This window comes from Phallusia mammillata, chromosome 2 (assembly GCF_965637545.1).
Source record: "Phallusia mammillata chromosome 2, kaPhaMamm4.hap1.1, whole genome shotgun sequence".
Classification (NCBI taxonomy): domain Eukaryota; kingdom Metazoa; phylum Chordata; class Ascidiacea; order Phlebobranchia; family Ascidiidae; genus Phallusia; species Phallusia mammillata.
The window spans coordinates 24,777,765-24,798,721 of NC_137253.1; the positions used below are offsets into that span (position 1 = coordinate 24,777,765).

General features: G+C 39.4%; 1 protein-coding gene across 1 annotated transcript in view; it reads left to right on the plus strand.

Moving 5' to 3' along the window:
* LOC145215084 (uncharacterized) overlaps positions 1-20,957 on the plus strand; it is a 69,812-nt gene that overhangs the window by 16,151 nt on the left and 32,704 nt on the right. Inside the window, exons 22-55 of the mRNA XM_080083733.1 lie at positions 56-240; positions 744-852; positions 1,065-1,204; positions 1,669-1,749; positions 1,816-2,028; positions 2,096-2,213; positions 2,599-2,755; positions 2,841-2,945; positions 3,096-3,294; positions 3,965-4,126; positions 4,813-4,947; positions 6,210-6,378; positions 6,912-7,101; positions 7,601-7,789; positions 8,275-8,442; positions 8,849-9,031; positions 9,495-9,742; positions 10,325-10,534; positions 11,344-11,610; positions 12,199-12,340; positions 12,466-12,576; positions 13,151-13,336; positions 13,742-13,829; positions 14,278-14,523; positions 14,876-15,131; positions 15,494-15,626; positions 15,988-16,410; positions 16,815-16,963; positions 17,303-17,869; positions 18,152-18,285; positions 18,380-18,536; positions 18,966-19,212; positions 19,690-19,887; positions 20,511-20,692. Coding sequence (XP_079939859.1) covers positions 56-240; positions 744-852; positions 1,065-1,204; positions 1,669-1,749; positions 1,816-2,028; positions 2,096-2,213; positions 2,599-2,755; positions 2,841-2,945; positions 3,096-3,294; positions 3,965-4,126; positions 4,813-4,947; positions 6,210-6,378; positions 6,912-7,101; positions 7,601-7,789; positions 8,275-8,442; positions 8,849-9,031; positions 9,495-9,742; positions 10,325-10,534; positions 11,344-11,610; positions 12,199-12,340; positions 12,466-12,576; positions 13,151-13,336; positions 13,742-13,829; positions 14,278-14,523; positions 14,876-15,131; positions 15,494-15,626; positions 15,988-16,410; positions 16,815-16,963; positions 17,303-17,869; positions 18,152-18,285; positions 18,380-18,536; positions 18,966-19,212; positions 19,690-19,887; positions 20,511-20,692 — 6,447 coding nt within the window. The remainder of the gene's footprint in view (positions 1-55; positions 241-743; positions 853-1,064; positions 1,205-1,668; positions 1,750-1,815; positions 2,029-2,095; positions 2,214-2,598; positions 2,756-2,840; positions 2,946-3,095; positions 3,295-3,964; positions 4,127-4,812; positions 4,948-6,209; positions 6,379-6,911; positions 7,102-7,600; positions 7,790-8,274; positions 8,443-8,848; positions 9,032-9,494; positions 9,743-10,324; positions 10,535-11,343; positions 11,611-12,198; positions 12,341-12,465; positions 12,577-13,150; positions 13,337-13,741; positions 13,830-14,277; positions 14,524-14,875; positions 15,132-15,493; positions 15,627-15,987; positions 16,411-16,814; positions 16,964-17,302; positions 17,870-18,151; positions 18,286-18,379; positions 18,537-18,965; positions 19,213-19,689; positions 19,888-20,510; positions 20,693-20,957) is intronic.

Sequence of the window (20,957 nt, forward strand, 5' to 3'; positions counted from 1 at the left end):
TGCATTACCAGTACTTAACCTTAACCTCATCCTATCATGAATCTTTACTTTACAGTCGTCTGCTGACAGTGGCGGATTTTATGGCAACTTGCTTGTAGACAACCATGAAAGGAAATCAGTGGCTCCCACTGTTTTAATGTTGGAGGGCGACGCAGCCTCTGCGCGTCTATCAGAGCTTCAGATTTACAACAGCACTCGAGTCGTGTTCGAGGGCACCGACACAGTTGTAACAGTGGACGGGTAAATAACCATTGTGAACTGTATGTTGACTGTATGCGTTTGTAATTATTTTATCTCAATCGAATGCATGTTTGAAATTGACTTGTAGATTATACCAGCGAGGTAGGAAACCTATGACTTGCGAGTGTCGGACTCAAATCTTAGTTTGCAACCCAAGAAGTGATAAATGTTTTGCTTTTTAATCGTAGTGTTGAAATTTCCTTCCCGTGTATTTTAATCATTTAAGCGTTTTAAACCATATTTATTTGTATGCGAAGTTAAAAACATAATCTATGACTTTCAAGAAAATACATTTTAAAATATGTGACTTATTTGGCTGTTTCGGCTAATAAGGTTCCAGACCCCTGCTGCGTACAGTACAAACGTATATTTTTGGGTCAAAAAAAATATTTGTGACATTTAACGCGAAGAGCTGGTGATTTTTTAGGATGTTCGTTACCAGACCACCATTCTGAGTCTATTGTTCTTGAGATGATTTAACCACGGCATGTTTTGCTTTACAGCTTTGCTGGCGATCGTACTGGTCAAATTCATCTCCGCTACTTCCAGAAAATGCATGCTGAGTCAACTGGACTCGCTTACGGGTTCACTGTCGCTCCTGTTGCATACTGGGTAAGGACTGTGCAGTTCGTAAAAAAAAATGCCAGGTCATTGAGCTGAAACAGTGTAGCAGACAAATGGTCCTTCAAATCTAAATTTTAGTATTAAATAGACAGTAAATTAAAGGTCACCGCGTTATAAATGTACAAACGCATATCGATAGAACAAGCGCAGTAGAGTAGGACCTTCGCTTACAAGTGCGTTTTTTCTTCGACTTACGACAGGTTGATAAGGACGCAGAACTGGTTCTTCCCACACGAACCGTGTTCCTCGGTACAACAACCAGAATCGAGGGTTTGCTGAGTGGAGCGAAGCGCGTACAACTCGCTAATGGAGCCAACTCTGTATTCACATCTACTGCAAGGTAAATAGGCAATAATAATAAAAAACCTTTATTTGAGTTTGAAGGGTTTGTAAAAAAACAACGATATTATGTGGCCTATGTCAGTGATTCTCAACCGGTTTTCCGCGGAACACCACTTTTTCGTAAAAGATCGTCAGGTGTTTTGCAAGAAATTTATTACTTTGACTAGCGTTCTTTGGAATACCGGTCGAAAATCACTGGTTTAACGCAATGGGCGTAAATAGCTTTATTTTTATGAAAGTAATTGTCCACTATTACCAATGTGAATGTTCCAGTGGTAGAGGCTTCCTTTATTATTGTGTAATAGTGTAATTCCATAAGAATGTAATTGCATGGGCATGTTGCTATACAGCTTGTGTGCAAACTTATATTTTATTGCATCACTTTTGTTAAGGTTGAAAAGAAGAAAAAAACACTGTTTGATGTAAAAGTTACAGTCTTTAATTTTAATTGTTCTGCTACAGAACTGGAATATGTGTGGACGGCGTGACGGTTTCTGCAACAGAACCTGGCAACCTTACGTTTTCTAGCATTGAAATACACAGGTAACCTATCAAAACTAAATCTCCAAATCTCAACACATCTAACACATTACCCGTTCCGTCACACAGATCTTCGGAAGTAAAAATTGAAGAAACAAGCGAATCCCTAACCCTGAGCGTCGGTGATTTGCGTCTCAACTACCAATCTCTTTTGTTAATGAACAAGGGAACTGTGGTCACTGACAAGGCAGACCTGGAAAGCCAAGGTGTCTTAAGCATGGTTGGAACTGGATACAACGCCGAAAAAGGGTACGGCAATGGCAGGACCGTCGACGGCGTAGGGTAAGTGTGAAGTTTGTATGTAAGACTTGCTCCCATATAAGGAGTAATGTTGATTTGGTGACTGTAGGTTGGGAGCGGGCCATGGTGGTTACGGTGGTTCACTGGAAAAAGACGAAAAAGGTGGAGACGCTTATGGGTCCCTGTACGCTCCCAGTCATCTCGGAAGCGGAGGCGGAAACGGAAATGTAAGTATATGTTGTAGTTTAACCTGCTAACACTACATCAGTTTATAAGCTCTGAAAGGAGAATTACTTAAAATATATCTTTCCCGGGCTTGTGACTCGACTTTGGTGGAGCGCAAGTCCCGGAAAGACAACCGTCGTGGGTTCCAATCCCTCCGCCTGTGCCTTGCCATGTGGGAAAGCTTGGAGACCGGCCTGATTTGGTATAATGCCTTTAATGGGCCTGGCGTACTATGACTTAAAATTTATGTTTTGTTTTTAATTCATTAAAACTTGAACTGCTGGAGTTTTAATTAATTCAAAACGTATTTGAATTAATAGTAGACAGCACTGAAATCCACTTTGTTCAGGAAATCTGGAGTTCAACGTTTAACTTTCATGCTTTCAGGGAGTCGGAGGCAGCGGTGGTGGCGTACTACTGTGGCTGAACGGCGAAGATTTCTTCCTAGACGGTTTAATTGACGTGTCCGGTTCAAATGGTGAAGGAGGAAATGCTGGAGGTGGAAGTGGAGGTTCTGTTATTATTCGCTCTCTCAACTTCTCCGGTCAGTTCAAAAATTAAGATTTGGTGGCTGTTTTTAACAAAAGTGCAATTACAAATGGTGTGATGTCTTGAATTTTTTATCTTAGGTCATGGTGAGGTTCGCGTAAATGGAGGCAATGGGGTCAATCAAGGTCACGGAGGTTCGGGAGGAAGACTTGCCGTTCGCGCAAAATGGAAGTACGATTTCCCTGGTAAGAAAATTATTCTCTTCACCAAATACGTATCTTATTCGATTTAGTTAAGTGTCCCTACTAAAAAAGTAAAAAAAAACGATCGTTCTCCTTCCTATGCAAAAATATAGCCACTGGAATCCGCTTTAATCATTTACTTTTTGGTTTCAGGTTATTTGCGTTCGGTCGGAGGCAGTGGGCAAATTCCTGGTGCCGCTGGGACCTCGTACGTTGAAGAAACAGCTCGTGGACCGCAGTATGCGCAGATGAAATACGAACAAGCAGGAGCTACTGTGCCTCACGTCTACGCCAATCATACACTAGTGATCGTAGATGCTGAAGACACACACGAATTCTTGCATCAGGACAAGTTAGTTTTCAACCTAATCATAGTCGTATTATGTTAACCTGATTTATTGCCTTGTTCAAATAGAATCATAAACAGACGATTAATAAACATAATCGTATAACATATAATGCAATAATTGATTTCGAAACACATTCAGAATAAATATTAAGTCAACTACATCTGTGCTTTAACTGTTGAACAGACTAAGCTAGGTCAAGCGAGTTGCTCCTTAGTACTTGTCACTTGGACAAAATTAGTCATGCATGGAACTTAGTCAAGCATAAATAAATGAAAAACTATTAAAATCGATACGACATCTAGCACAGGAACTCACACTAGACAGGTTTGCTAAATTCCGGTAGATGGCGCACGCAAATGTTTTAAATATAATTTGTGTAAAAAATGCTGAAGGGTAAGACTATTAGGGGTGGTCTGTGGTTTTGTAATAAATAATCATAATAATAATAATAACGATAAAATCAAACAAAAAAAAAAATTTTTTTTTTCTGTTAAATTTAGCCCCTGGCCCTATCCCAGTCTCCCTTTTAATTTTAAATAACTTCCATTTATCGGTATTTAGCAAGCTTTTTCAGTGTGAGTTCTTGAGTTAGTAGCTCTACCAAATCAACTTGAGACAAATTGAAAAATGTTTTGCTAATGTGCCATATCCGTTTTAATGAATTCACTGCAGGTACGCTGAGCCTTGGATGTACACAATGATTCAAGGTGGTTTAAGAGAAGAAGACGAACGGGAAAACGACGATTACGAGTTCAGTGAAGCGAGATTCACTCGACACGCCAACGTGAGATTTTTCCATCAGTCTCATGACGGTTTGGGCCAAGACTCGTCCAGGTAAAATAAACTATCAGAATTATTTGTAAACTATTTATTTTATTGCCTTAAATGGAATTGTGAAATCGATACAATCATAAAATATATTTACACATCATATATATAGTAGATGCAGAAACACGTTAAAGTAAACATAAAGTTAACTTGGGGCGGGAACTGGGCCGAATGGCCTGGCGCGCCTGACCCATATTTCGTCCTCGGGAGTGTCCTGGGATCGAACCCCGTGAACGACAAAGGGCAATTTTCAGTTCTCGGACTGTCGCCTGATTGTCGAAAAATACAATAAAAAAAACTGCAAACTGCAACTAAACAGACTAATTGCAAGGTCATACAGGTTGCCATATGGCCAAAACCAGCCAACCAAAAACCAGAGAACATTAGTCAGGCATAAATGAAAACAGCTGTTACGCTTAGCTGGGGACAAATTTAATAATACGTGTAGTGCAGTTTCATTTTCATTGTCAGTTTATCAAATTGTCGTTGATAAACGGTTTAGTAAAAAAAGCAAGGACACCAAAACAACCATGGGTTATCGAGTTAAGTGCCTTGTTCTTTAAAAACCTATTAAATGCAACAGATTATGAAACCAGTGAAAAAACATACGTGTGCACTTGTAGTATAATTGTAATTGTTTCTGACTGCATTTAAATAAACGCTTTATTAATTAATTTTATATTGTTTTGCAGCGACAAGACAGTTGCCATAGTCCACAAATTCTTGGGCGATCGCACGGGTAAAGTTCATCTGAGATGCAACCAGACTCTCTTCGTCGAATATTTGAGAAACACCGCTAATGAGTCAGCTGCTCCCTGCAGTTACAGGTGAGGTCAAAACAACCATCAAGATTTAAGTTGCATCGTTATGCGTTATGCGAGATTTTATTTTATTGGTCCAGTTTCGAAATTAATTTGTTTTAGTGAAACCCTAACGCAGTATGGATTTATTTCTTTTGAATACGTGTTAAACTTTGCTTTAGAATTCGTATTTAACGTTCGTGACCATACAACACTTACATACAAATGATTATTTAACTAAAAACACAAAACGTAAAATAGTAAAGAAACATAATTAAGTTGTTGTCTGAATAATGTTCAGTTTATTAGTAGCTCAGGCATGTTTTCTAAATGTACAAAATCACTCAGGTATCTTACAAAAAAGATGCGATGCAAACAGTGGCGTATCCAAGGGGGGGGTTTTGGGGGTCCGGACCCCCCCCCTTTTCAAAAAGTTGTGCGTAAATTAAATAGGCCAAAATCGTTCCGTTTACCACTGCGTGATAACAGGGAGTCGTTATCTCAAAGACGTGAGCCTTCAATCTCTTGTATTCGCTTGTTATCTAATCGCCAATTGTGACGTAACAAGGGTTTAATAAGGAGGTTTATGCGCTAACAATCGGAAAGTTACGTTCCGGCTAGGACGCTGATACCAGTTTCTTGCTAAATGGTAACTGCACTAAGTGCAACATATCAAACTGTTTTTGCATTTGAACAATGTAAAAGTGTTAAAAACGTGTAATGTTGTGTTGCTTTGATCCGCCAAACACGTAATAGTTTGTCAAAAACATTAGATCGATGTAAATCGAGTTATGTTATTAGGGTAATTTGTTACTTGCCAGGCACAATTTATGCCTTCTGCAGTTACCACCTTTAGTGCATTCGTGACTTTGCGCAACTTAACAGTAGGATTACCGCTTCAGCAAGAGATTTAGTTCTTTAGAAATTGGACCCTGTTTTTTTAAGCAACGATTTTGATTACCTGACAGTCACGCTTATTTTGCAGTTGCAGTTTGTCTGAGTAAGCTAGATAGCAGCGGCGAAATCAGAAAACTACAAAGCTTTCGCTAAAATTACCTGTTCTTCCTGTCAATTAGATGGGTAGAGAAACCGCCAATTTTGGAAAAAGTGCTTTGCCGCATAATGCGTCGTTTTGAACGACGTGTGACATCATAATGACGTCATTGGGGATTTCCCCCAAAAAAATTGTTGGACCCCCCCCCTTTAAAAATTTCTGGATACGCCCCTGGATGCAAATAAACATAAATGAAATATCTGGAAAATCTGCAACAAGTTTCAAATTTTTCCAGGGTTGATGTCGGTGCTGAACTGATTATGCCAACAAAGTCGGTATTGGTCGGCACACGATCGTGGATTGCTGGGATGTTGGTGGGTGTGGAAGATCTGAAGATCGGTAACGGTGGTGATGTTGTCTTCCTAACAACTGCACAAACCGCTCTTATCGAAAACGGAATCAAGGTAAAGTATTTTGTTACATTTTTAACTATTTTTGTTAGTTTGAATGTTTTTTCAGTAACAATAGCAACTATATACTGAAGAGTCTAGCAAATTGCATACCTGTTGATCGCATAATTTTTTTAATTGCTTGGGAGTGATAAACCTCAACCGCACCCATTTCTGATTGTCCAAAACTTCTTGGCAAATTGGTTATGTGATTTACCGCATTTGTAAGTAGTTAGATATGTATTTTGGCATTAAATAGACTGGATAACTATTGTGCTAGGAATTGTAAACGTTTTCCTTGTTTGAGCATATTGTCGTAATCTTCTTTGCTCGGCCAAACACTTTTCGGTCAATCTGACGTCACACATATATGACGTAGCAAACTGTTTGGCGAGTTTTTATTCTTGAAAGCTTTAATGTTACAAACATTTCTAAAAAATACGTTTGTAAAACGAATTTCTTCAGTCGCAAAATGAAATCGTTTATTCAATATTTATTGCATCAAGGTAACATATACTGCAAACGCTATAATTTTATTACTTTAATAGCACCAAATTACCGATCCTGGCACATTCATGTTCGGTTCGTTGGTTGTGATGAGAAACGGTCAAATCGAGTTTAATAAGATCGAGAAACCTGTGGAAATTGATAGCGGATTGCTTAAGGTACAATACCAAGGAAATATGTTCCTGCATCACGCTTACATCACTTCTGGTTATGGTGTCGTCGAAAGTGAAGGTAAGTTCGTTTAAAGTTGTTGCCGATAAACATGTGCAAAAATATTTTGTTGCGTTAGTGTTAAAAGTTGGCTGGGCGGTGGACCGTCAAATGTCTGGTTTTTTATGTGGTTTATGTACGTTTTGTGATCCCCACTAGGTAGTACATCATGTAGCAAGTCACCTGTGTACAAATACTTGAGCAGGTTGGTTTGGGTTCTATGACGCATATTTACATTTTAAATCTGATCGCGATCTACACCTATTAACGTTCTGTGTCCAAACCAGACGATGCAAAAAAAAATGGCCCAGCCCTTAAATTACTATTCTGTTGCAAATTTAATACTTTAAAAAATGGTTCAGAAATGGCACTATTTTTTGTGAAAACGCAGCACCTTCGTACAAAAATATTATTGTAAAAGAATTATTAACCCAATTGATAATAAGCTACAGACACTGCACACTGTTTCGGTCAATAACGTCTCATCAGTGCAGCTAGTGACAAGATGATTGTGTTTTAGGTGTTCTGCACATGGACAGTGCTGGTTACCATGCTGGGGAAGGTCCAGGTGCTGGAAAGATAGTAGGCGATGTTGGGACTGGTGGAGGACACGGAGGTGTTGGTGGTGCTCCTGAAAGCGAAACTGGTGGCAACGCTTACGACTCTGTGTACAAACCTGCTGAAGCTGGCAGCGGTGGAGGCAACGCAGGTTTGTGATTGTAGATGTTGGTGTTTTGACAAATATTTTTTTGTTTAAACCGATGTTTCGTAGCCTGAGTTTTTTTTTAGTCTTACCCTTTTTAATTGAGTTTTCCTTTTTTGTGCCTAATTTCGTTTTGACAAATTAAATTTATTTGTTTTAGGTTGAAACCGATCTAGAATTTAGGCTTGAAACTCAATGGAATTTGTTGTTTTAAATTGTTCTATCTATTGCCTATGCAGTGTTTTTTTAATTTCCATTTGTTATTTCGTGCTTTTTTTCAGACTGCCTTTTACAAATGAGTGTTTTTTTTGCCTGGGTAATTTTTCTTCTTTTGATTAGCCGATAATTATTTACTCATGACTTGGTTTACACTTACAGACTACAACTTTAAATTGACCTTACAATGCTAAACAAGTATGGAATTGGCCCTTTTTATCTTTCAACCGAATATGTTTGCACCAAATTTAGTGGTCAATTTTTGTGTCGTACAGGTTCGGTGAAGGGAGGTTCCGGTGGAGGATATCTTCACTGGAAGTTAGGAAAATTGTTGGAGATGAACGGACTTCTTTCAGCTTGTGGAGCGAACGCTACTGGGTCAAACGCTGGTGGTGGTTCCGGTGGTTCAATCCTTATACAATCGACCAACGTTACTGGACATGGTAAGATCATTTTAACTGGTACACTGTGTGTGGTACTGAATACAAGGTAATGAGTAGCAGAGTAGGCCCCAAATGGACATTTTTTTGTTTAACCACCAAGCTTCTTAAAATGTATGATAAGGTGTTTATTAGTTGACCTTATTACCGACTATTCGGCGACTTTTAACTCATTTAGTTTATCAAGTTGTCCAGTCCGAAACCCGGTCCGACATGACAATATTTGAAACATAGACCAAAATAAGCCCAAAATTTAGTGAAATTGCGACACAAAGTGTGAAGTCTAGCCAAAGTTACCCCGAACCTGACCCCAAAAACCCTGACCGACTTAAAATTGTGATTTGCAATGTTAAGTTTCCAAAACATCACAAAAACCAAAACAAGGTGAACATATTGATTTTATTTTTAGGTGAGTTCAGCGTTCGAGGAGGTAACGGAGGTTCGGACCGCGGAGGAGCCGGAGCAGGAGGAAGAATTGCGATCCTCTGCACGTGGAGATATCAGTACGGAGGAGCGTACACTGATGCGGGAGGACTCGGCGGCGGAAACTCACTCACTGGAAAATATGCTTTGAAACATGGCGCTGCAGCAGGTAACCAACCAATAAAGGCTGATTGATAAGCAAAACCTTACAGTAATGTACGCGATAACGGAAAAAAGTGATGGTGCATTTTCTTCTACTCTATTTACATAAACTATACTTGCCTAAAATCGCTATCCGTTTGCAGCCTAAGGCTGTACGTTTTTTGACACCATTTTAGGTTTTGAAATAAACATTAATTCATAACTGGGCGTGTGTCCTGAAAAGAATCCCACCGCAGGCTAGATTTTCTAGCCTGTGCCTCGCCATATGGGAATGCTTAGTGACCGCGGTTGATTCGTTATGACGCCTTTAATAGGCCTTGGCGTACAATGACTTATTTTAAGTTTCAATTATAGATCGTTAAGGAATTTACCACAAGTGAGTGTACGTTACCTGCTTTTGTCAATAAATAAGGAAACAAACAGTAACCAACATCTTAAACAAAACATGCATACACGTGTGTGTTGTACAGGCACGGCTTATGTGGAGGAGAATCTGCGTCCACCGCAATATCGTCATCTCAAGTACAACCCCGAGCAAAACACGACCTACCTGGCTGTGGATCACACATACGTACATGTTGATAATGAAGGTCGTGACGTACCACCTCCAAGCGTCATCATGGAGGAAGGAACACGTCACTATGAGTTCGATGAAGCGGAACTGACCGGTCACGCTCGACTGATATTCTACCATCCGGATTCTGAAGCTCATAAGCAGGTTGGTTAAAAATCAAGTTGTAATATCCACGTTTTCAACAGTAGTGCAGAATAATAAGCTGTTGCATTTGATACATTAAACAAGGGGTGCCCAAACTTTCTTAATGGGGATCAATTTTTATCAGGTAAAATTTTTATCGCCCACTGGCCGAAGTTTCAACGGTAGATTTAGAACACGAATATACGGGATTTAAGGAAATTGTAGGATTTTGTTGCTTCGGCACCATGTATACTTCCTTTTTGTCGGTAAAGTTCCATGAAGTTTTTGCGCGATTGTTTGCAACCCAAAAACCTAATCGAAACTATGGCGGGCCATATGCAACACAAATTGAAACCACAGCTGCGGGCCACAGTTTAGGCCCATAACGGGAACATGGAACCAACTTTTTTTATAAAACCCGAAACATGCCAGAACGTTGGTAAAAATGCGACACAAATCATGCCAAGTGTAAAGACAAGCCCGAACCAAGTCCATTTTATTGAAACTCGTGCCCGAACCTGACGCGATTTACAACTCTGTGGCCATGTTCTGTATGTATTAATTCAAAAATATGTACTCTTATTAAATTTATTTATGGAGCAGAATGCAACACACAGCAACGGAACAGCTGAGGAACTTGACATCAGTGTAACAGTGGAGATTCACAAATTTATTGGAGATCGAACCGGTTTACTTCACATGTTCGGTGGACAGCGGGTGTTTGTGGAATATACACCGTCATCTTGGACCAAAACCATCGCACCGTGCAGTTTCCTGATTGAAGCAGGATCCGAAATTATCTTCCCCCAAGAGGTTGATATTTTTACAGAAGTTTTTCTATTTTAAAACATTCTGTTTTAAGGTGTTTTGTATTTTTAACGATTGTGCATAGAAAAACTTTGGAGTTTGCAAGTTGAGGAACTGAAATATTGCTGTAAGTTAGTTTAATTTGTTTGTTTGTTTTCAAACGAACAAAAATACAAAAACAGGTTATTTCGATATCACACTTATCACAATCGGCTTGAACGTTTATGTCGATGAATGCTGTTTTCTTGTAGACTTTAGTTTTATAAGTGTGTCTTTATTTGTGTTCAATAGGGGCGCAATTATTTGCGTTGTTACAGTCAGATATGTTACTGTGGTAAACGATGGTTTATTAACTACTTTTCTGTAAACAACGAGATAACCACAATAATTGTCAAGAAGAAACATGTGTTTATACAAACAGCATAGAAATGAATAAAAGGGTAATTTTTGACGTTACAGATATACAGCAACTTCGGTTTTTACCATTTTTTTCCTTACTTAATTATATACAAATGATAGTGCATCAGGCCGATTGAAGGCGTCATACCGGCCGGTCATCATGTATTCCTTCCATATGTTGGAATGCATGGTGGTCAGTCGGTATGACGCCTTCAATGGGCCTGATGAGAAAAAATACTAGAAAAATTTATCCTGCGGTGCGATACTACCCACGACAGGAGTTTTTCCGGGACTCGCACTCTACCAACTGAGCTACGCAGTGGAGAATCCGCTGAAACTCGATGTTTGATTTTGACCTGGACGAGTACAAATTGCTATCATGTAATCCAAATTATTATTGCTTTTATGTCTCATAGACACACTTGGAGGGAGTTCGAAGCACTTTTGCCGGTCGCATCACAGGCATCCACAAGCTCTTTGTTTCTCGTGGCGGCGACGTTGTTTTCATTTCAACCTCGAACACCGCGATTCCGCAAGATGGCAGCAACGCGACGAAGGTTTCATATAGTCACATGACCAACCCCGGCAACTTTTCGTTCAGCTGGTTTTACGTGAAAACTGGTGGAACTGTCGAGTTCACTCAAATCGTCAATTTCATGCTGCTCATGTCAACTGATGTAAAGGTCAGAAAATTATTATTTCAACTTTTTTTAGGATTTGTGTCACCCCGTTTAGGAAAATTAGTTTAAAAAACAGTATTTGTTTTTTGAGAGGATGAATTTTTTGAGCATTATTTCTAATAAAACGTAGGTTCTGATTCTGAATTTGATATAAATGTTACAGTGAAAACGCCTAGTTGAAAAGCCTTTTTTGGTTTCGGTGATCGAAAATCACTTTATGATACAATTCACTGTTTGTCTAATACTCGAGGAGCTGATATTATTAAGTTGGTACTATTTTATATAACCTACGCGCTTGTAACTTATTTCCAAACCCAAATATATTTCCCAAACAAATGAAATTTGAATGTTATACCTCGAATTTAAAAATGGAATCATTAAGCTCGTTGCTTGGTGAAAGAAGACTATAATGTCTGAAGATTGTTCATGGTCGTTCGAAAACAAATTGTTCGTATTTGAGATTGTAACATACATATATATAAATTTCGCCGTAATCACATACAATCTTATAAGGGCCAATGACTTTTTCATGAATTTTTCCCTTTTTCCGTGGACCAAAATCTGAGAACCACATGTATCAAATATTTACAGATAAAATACTTCGGCAACTTGTACGCAAACATCGCTGAGATTCAATGCAGTTGTGCGAGAATTGAAAGTGGCGGCAAATTCCATTTGGACGGACGCGGACACAAGGCTGAAGAAGGGCCTGGTGCTGGACGAACAGTTAACGGTGGGAGCAATTTAAAAAGAAACCCAAAAATACCTTTGTTTTAGATTCAACACTATTGTTAACGTTTTTTAACATTCCACTTGTGATCTGATTTTATCATCGATTTGTTATGTTTGTTTTTATAGGAAACGGTCTCGGTGCAGGACATGGCGGTCAGGGAGGTGGCGTTGATGTTACAAATCCACCAACTGCTTACGACTCAGTGTTTACGCCAAGTCTGCCAGGAAGCGGGGGAGGTAAGAAAAAATGCTGTTTCGCCAAAGCAATTCTCAATAATCTTAGTCTTGGAACCGAAATCAATACCACATACGTGTGCAAAAACCGTACAATACATTTCATAAATGGAGCAATATATGAGACAAGAATAAAAATTTTATACCAAACAGTATTTTTTTTTTAAATCAAGAATTTAAAATTTATACCAAGGCGTTATTTTTTGCCAAAACATCTTACTGTTACATTTGGCTGTTCACTAAACCCATTGAAAATTTTGACTAGTTTCAGGCTTTAAAAATTTGTGTATTTATTTTACTGCCTGATTCTAATAAAATCTGATGAATAATTAACAAATTAACATATTTATTCAACGCACATACATGAGTTAGCATATAAGTCAAATTCAACTTCAACTGTAAACCCACTGCAAATGAACTTTATGACTTTGCGCAAGGTCATGCAAGTTGCTGGGACAAGTCAGGCATAAACACAAAATAAATAAACTTATTAAAATCAGTGAGGGGCAAACTAATGCCAACAACATGCTGAGAATAACAACCTCAAAACTAGATTAATATTATTAACTTATCTCAGGTAATGGTCTCAGTGGAAACAACATAGTGGACCAGGGTGGATCAGGTGGTGGCTACTTACAGTGGTTTGTCGGAGACCTGATTGAAATGGACGGTTGGCTTGCGTTGCGAGGAGAAAACGGACAAGGACAAAACTCTGGAGGAGGATCTGGCGGAACTGTGCTCATCAAAACCTTTAATATGACAGGTTTGTTACGTTTTTAAGCTTTTTTAGCATTTATTCTACCCGTCTTGCATTGAGGCAGAGATTATCGAACTTGTAAAAACGGTCAAAAGGCTTAAATTTTCGAGAATGTTTTTACACGTATAGTTCGTATTCAAACTACTGCATATGGTTGGTTTAAAGCAGTGCCTTTTTCAAATTTTATCGAACAAGGAGCTTTTCAAGCTATCTGTACATAACTCTCCAAATCGCGGAAATCTCTCGAATTTCTTCCTTCTATCGCATTCTTTGTTGTAGTAACGCTATACACGGACTTTGTTGTTTAGTTCGAGACTTTTGCCAAACCCCTTTTTGAGGTTTACCAAGAATCAAACAAGGTTAAGGATAGGTTTTAAATCTTACAATCAATACAATACATTTTTTGCCCAGGACACGGTTTGGTTGACGTACGTGGCGGAAACGGTGGAAGCTCGCAAGGTGGAGGAGGAGCTGGTGGAAGAATCGCCATCCACTGCACGTAAGGGATCTACACATAAGTACAGTATTCAGTACCAATTGTATTTGTTCCCTATCATGTTTGTTCTGTCAATCCGCTTGTTTGGCTTCTGTTGGTCTTAGGTTGCCAAGATTTGCACTTAAATCTATTTTTACGCAATGCTTCAATAATTTCCAGCCCGGGGTTCTCTACCCCTAAGGGTCTGTGGGATGGTTTTAGGGTTTTTTTAGAACAAAAAACATATTTCTACAATAGCTTTAGGTAAACTCTGCGTAAAGGTTCGTAAACCCAATAATTAAACTTGAATTTAAAAATGCTACCAAAAGATTTAGGGAGCACCCAACTATTTGCATGAGTTTCTAGTTTATTAATCAGCTATTTAAAATGACCTATTTGAAAAAGCATAATTAGCCAAAAATGTGCATTGATTTGTCAAACACCATTAACTCACGGGGCAAGTTTACATTAGGTACCGCTACTCGTATGGAGGATCCTTCCTTAATCGTGGAGGCGCTGGTGGAAACAGCCCAGAGAGCAGCTTCTTATCCGAGAACGCTGGTGAATATCAGGACACTGACGCCATAAACATCGTACACGACCCACTTGGTGGCGCTGCCGGCTCTTCGTATGTCGAGGAAAACTTGCGACCGCCTCAATACAGAATCTTGAAATACGATGAGAACGCGAATACAACTTATCTGCAGGTTGATCACATGTAAGTACAGTTTGAACACGTTGCATTAACGAATGAATCACATTAAGCAAAAATGATTCAAAATAATTTTCCGCCAAAATCTTTTTTTTCTGTGTAAACCCCATTTATTAAAAAAAAACTTACATTCGTTAAAAACTTTCCGAAAATTCAAAGACTATTGATCTACGCTGTTGCTGTTTATGGTATTGTATTAGAATTCTGTTGGTAAAAATTATATTTCAAAGGGTAAAATTTATCGATGTTATCCTACAAAAGTAACCAGACATGAAAAGCCAATACCCAACTTCTTGCCTTTTTTTTAAAAGTATTTGCATGCGAACATGCAGGTTTATACATTCCATGAATTTCACAGGTATGTTCATGTGGACAACGAGGGTATCTTGGTACCTGTTGCTTCAGTGTTGATGAACAACGAAGCCATCTACTACGAGATCGACGAAATGCATCTTACTGGTGCTGCTCGCCTCATCGTGGAACAACCATCATCAACTAACGAGACATCGGCTGAAGCTCCCGATGACCTAGGTAGAACCGGTCAATTGGTCAATGTGGTCATTCATAAGTTCCTGGGTGACAAGACAGGCAAAATGCATATCCGGCATAATCAGGTAACGCTTTTAATCATGTTAGGTGTTATAACAAAGCATGTCCGTTCCTGGGGTTTGCATTATCGCAAGTATATTTAAACGGAATAGGTTGTGCGCCCATTACTGTGTCTTTTTTATTAATCGTTTTTTTTAAATGAATGTTGTAAATGTTTAAATGTTGTTTTTGCTTTCCTCCTATCCCAATGAAATTAAAACGGTTTGGGAATAACGGTTTTGTAAGGTATTGTAAATTTACCATTTGTTCTGTTGCTATATTTGACCCAGAGTTCGGGCCAAAACAACGGAATTACGATCTCTAATCCCCTTTACTAAATCCTTGACCGGTTGAGAAGTTCTGACTCTACAGTTTAATCTGTTTGCAGGTGGTTCATGTAGAAGTGAAAGAATCGACGAACAACAGAACAGAGGCTCCTTGTAGTTTCTTGGTCGATGAAACAGCTGAAATCGAAATGCCAACTGAAGTTCACTTCCAGGGTGTCGACACCGACATACATGGTAAACAGTGCTACACGTGGCTTTTTGAATTACATTTTGAAAAGCACGCATCAAATTTTTCTCTTCGAACTTTAAAACCTATTACAGACTCCAGGTAATCGCATATTTAACTTCCAAGCTTCTTTAAGACATCAACCGTACTATCCCTTTAAGCGGACATAACAAGGGTTAGTCTTCAGGTTCACACTCCTCATGCAATTAAACAGCTTGTGCGATAAAGTGATCTGCAATTAACCGGATGCGTCTCTATTAGTTTCCTAAAATGTGCGGTTGTTTGGATGTCACAGTTCCCAACGTTGCCTTTGTGTCTAGGTTTTCAATCCCTCCTGATAAATCACTAACTTAACCTCGTCTTCGACAGGTACAATGACCGGAGTCCATTCGATGTTTATCGAAAACCTGGCACAAGTTCACTTCACTTGCACGTCGCGTACAGCCCTCAAGGTTGCCGGAATCTACCAAATCGTTACAGACCAGGGCAACTTTACCGTGAGCGTGGCTGACATCAAATATGGAGGTTCCCTCAACTTCACTGATCAGTTCGAAGATGATGGCAGAGACATGCTTGTTACCATTCCTGATTTGGAGATCAAACACACTGGAATTATACTGCTTAGAAATAGGGCGACCATCGACAGTGGTTTGGTGGACTTGGAGAGTCAAGCCTTTATTACTCTGGATGGAACCGGTTATGAGGCCGGTATGGGACCCGGAGCAGGTGAAAGTAGCTCATCTGGGGCCACAGGGGCAAGTCATGGCGGCGCAGGAGGACACTTGGACAATGGTAGGTTTGGTTAATAATAAGAATAATCCAAATCCTCCGGTGTTATAAAAATACGTTATACAGTCCGTGACAACTTGCTCATGGTTGCTTGTTTCAGATTTTTTTTTTTTGGAGATTTGTAAAAAGAAACTTTATGTGTTTAGAAATTTGGGATAAACACCGGTGTTTTTTCCACTTTGTTAAATGTAATTCGCCCACATACGGTCTAGAATTGCAAAAAAAAGGTTTAATTTTTTATCATGCTATTAACACAAAATTTTGAATGAAAAAGCCATACTCACTCAACTGAACAAGAAATGAATATTTCAAACCAATGTACAATACCAGCTAGTCAAAGTCCTCTTTTTCGGTCGTTTCTTAATCCACAGTAAATGTAATACGAATACCGGTCAATTTTGTTTTAGCAATGGCAGTTAGCAATTCTATGAACGATACTCACGACACAACCGCAATCTACCACGGATTCTACGGATCTGTCTTCACTCCAACAACCAAAGGAAGTGGAGGAGCTGGACCTCATGGAGGACTCGGAGGAGGATCTCTGATCATGAAGGTTATTGTTTTATCTTCTTATCTTGCAAAAACACAGAAATTTAACAATAGTTGCAAATTGACAACTCGTGAAAGAAACGGTTACCAATACCATGCAAGTATATGCACTATACATAAACATTCTTTGCTAAAAGTCTTAATTGGTAACTGTTTTTTAGAACTTGAAACAGTGTTTAGGCGTTGTGCAAATCAATTAAATACTTTCGATAGGTCATGTGTCAAAAATAAAGTATGTTTCATGTTACTTAAAAATCCTATCGCTGAAAACCACTGTACTCCTCCCTTCACAAGGAACAGATTAATTTCATCTTGAGTACATTCCTAACTTTTGTCAAAATAGGTGGGAAAAACTTTGCACCTCGACGGCTTGCTCTCCTCACACGGAACCCATGCTACTGGTTCCAGCTCGAGCGGTGGATCAGGAGGCAGTATCCTTATCGAAGCGACCAACTTTACCGGCCACGGAGAGCTCTCAGTGCGTGGTGGCGACGGCATGGGACACAACAACGACATTGCAGGCGGCGGAGGCGGTGGTGGTCGTATCGGAGTGCATCTTCGCCACCAGAACAACTACGGTGGAAAATACACCACCGAGGGAGGTAGTGGCTATGTCGGGTCCTCGGCTACTTTAGCGGAACCGATAGACGGATCGGCCGGCACGCTGTACAAGTATGAGTCGCGACGTGGGCCGCAGTACAGGGAGCTCAAATACGGCGTTGAGAATGTTACCAGCTTTAAGCCGCAGCATTCCCTCTTGAAGATAGATGCTGGCGCGAGGACTGGCTTTACAGGCGAAGCTGGACTCACCGCTCTGCCCACCATGGTCATGGAGGACGCAACTGAGTTTTATGAATTCGATGAAATCCAACTGCATGGTGTAGTCAGTGTGCTGTTCTACCACCCCACTGTAAGTAGTGGCAAATATTTGTATATTCAAGATACTATGTCGTTATAAATGTTCCCTATAGGCAAAGTATGTATACCAACGGGCTAGTGTTGCTAAGTTGGTAGCATATCATTCCCTAAAAAGCTTTTGCGTTAGTTCGAACTGCATTTTAAACTAGATTTTTCGTGCAGGTTTGCGTTTATAACGACTTGATTCGGTATAATGCCTCTTTCAGCCAGACTCGTTTTGCTTATAAAATCTGCATCATGACATTAACGTGAATAAATTGCTTTGTTTTTGCAGAACACTGACACTGTGGATATGGTTGCCCATGAACTGACCGGCGACAAGCAAGGTATCATCACCGTTCGAGATCGACAAACGCTTTATGTACATTACGTCGAATCAACACACACATTCCTTGACGCTCCATGCAGGTTCGTACAAATCAACGTTGATTACTACGTTTACTAAAGACGTTTCCCAAATCGTTCAGTAAAAATGGGTTTAACTTGAATTTCTTTTTTTCAGCTTTGACATCAGCGAAGGAGGTGAAGTTGTTTTGCCGACCACCGTGATCTTACTTAGTCGAGTCACTAGATTAGCTGGCAGAATGACTGGTGTACATGAACTTGTGGTTGAGAAGGACGCAATCCTTTATATCATCGGATCAGCACAAACTAGCCAGGTTTGTCTTTAACAACTTTTTCAGATACTTTATTATGTGTTTTTTTTACTCGATTGCTAAAGTTTTACAAACATTATGACTGCACTAATAACAATTTCACAGAAATACTAGTTGAACGAGAAAAATAACAGCCCTGATTGACCTAAAAAGCGACATGCTTTATTAATCAAACAGTTTAGTCAAGCGCTAACGCGATCACTGGTTATATGAGGGGTCACATCAGATACACCCGTTTATAAACACTTGCGTCACATAACATATTGATAAAAGTTGCAAAACAAGCGTTGCGTAAAAATGTCGTTTTTTAAGTCTATGTGGGCCTGTTTTTTTTCCTCATAAAACTTATGAACAGATCCGCGTATAGTATTCCGGTTAATTTGGATTTAGGAAAAATGGTACAAAACTCTGTTGTGTGTTTTTATTTGACAGCTATTCGACAAATCGAATCCATACGACAAACGTCGAACTGGTGTGCAAGTTCCAAGCACGCTGCTAATGGGAATCCTGACAATTAACAACAAGGGACATGTTCTATCAAGACTCCCAGCTACAACACCAACAGACACTTTTATCCCGACTTTTAACGCCGCCCAACTTACACTGAAGAAGGGAGGTTTGTTCACATCAGAGACAAGAAGACTGAGGTTCGAGAGCAGCTGCACTTCGATTGAATCAGGTCAGTTTTACGAGGTTGGTCATCGAGACGTTGTAAGTTCGAATCCCAACGTTGGTTCTAGTGCCAAAGATTCGTTTTATAGTAAAAGTCTGTAAGTTGAACCTATAGTTTGTACACTGCTGTTGTTGTCATGCTGAACTGGAACTGTGCCAATTAATAGGCGAATAAGAATAATAAATTGGAGAAACATCATTTTGAATTTAAAATAAATATATTTCGCCTATACCGACTTGATGTTTTAATAAATTGGAAATCAATAAGCAAGGTTCATTGAATCAAATTTATAAAGTTCTTCTGGCAATTGTAGGTTCATTGTAGTCTTTATCCACCAAGCAACGAGCTGGGAGATTCTAGTTTGAAGTTTAAAGTGTACAATAAGTTTGGAGTGTTTTCTTGTTAATATAAAACATATAAAATGAATGACTTGCTTGAGACATATCAACCCTGCCGAGTAGATAACTTTCTTTGTTTTTTTAGGTGCTATCTTATCGGCTGACAAAGCTGGTGATGGACCGAACACTGGACGTGGCACAGGAGTTTGTGGATCTTATGGATGTTCTGGAGGTTCTTATGCATCCAGCGGTGGAAGCGGATACAAAGTTTCGCCAGTCGGAATCAACAAAGTTCCTTACGACTCGATTTTCCGACCCTTGTCGCCTGGCAGCGGCGGCGGAGGTAAAAAACAAAATGTCAAATGTTAATATCTAGCAGACGTACAACCCAAACTTTAAAATGCCTGGCTTTGTATGCACCTTTTCAGAATATTGCATTTCTTTGAAATGTTTTAGTTTTGTATTTTGGCCTATGCGTTTGTGTGGTTCCAATTTGCAACATCTTTTTTTGGTATTACAGTCATAGTTTAAAAAACATTGCACGTATCAGTGGTGCAACCAGCGTTAAATAAGGGAAGTGTGTAATAAACTGCCAATATATTTCTTTGCCCCAAAACGCTTGCATTCGCCAATACTTGAAGTTGCTATAAGACAACGGTTCCCTAACTGGGTTTGCCTGACAGTTTGCCTGGATGGTTCCCAACTTGTTTTAGGCCAAGAACTACTAGCCCAAATTAAGTCAACTCGACTACTTCATTGTTGCGAAAAAATACAGTCAATTTCAATACATACCCTAACTAATTTTATCTTTGGGGTCACCGCAACTTGGCAAATGTTATCAAGGGGTCACGGAAAGGTTGTGAACCGCTGCTCTAAGAAGTTTGATTCAGACAGACATAAATCTACTTCCATGGTCCGTGTTACAGTACTTTGTTACTCGGCCTATATCTTCGAATGTTTTCATAGGAACTGTTGGAGGACGAGGCGGTGGTCACATTGACATTATAGTGGGTGAGAAGTTTGTTATGGATGGAGAGTTGTCTTCCAGAGGAGAAGACGCAAGATCCAACACTGTCTCAAGCTCCGGGGGTTCTGGAGGAAGCATCGTAGTTGCAACTTCCACTTTCTCTGGTGTCGGAGCCTTCACCGTAAGTTGGATGTTTGTACGCAATGTTTCCACTTACACAACGTCGATTTACGTATTAGAACAGTCTTAAAAAGTTAGCATGAAGACAATTGTTAACTGAGAATGGTAAGTAACAGGTGTCAGTCAATGAATTTACACGGAATATATATATTTCTTGAGTTTCTTATTCAAATAGAAGATAAAGATTCCAGTTAGGCAATATATATATATATATATTCCATTGATTTACCTTGGAAATATCTTCCATTCTCAGTTATTTATTCTCA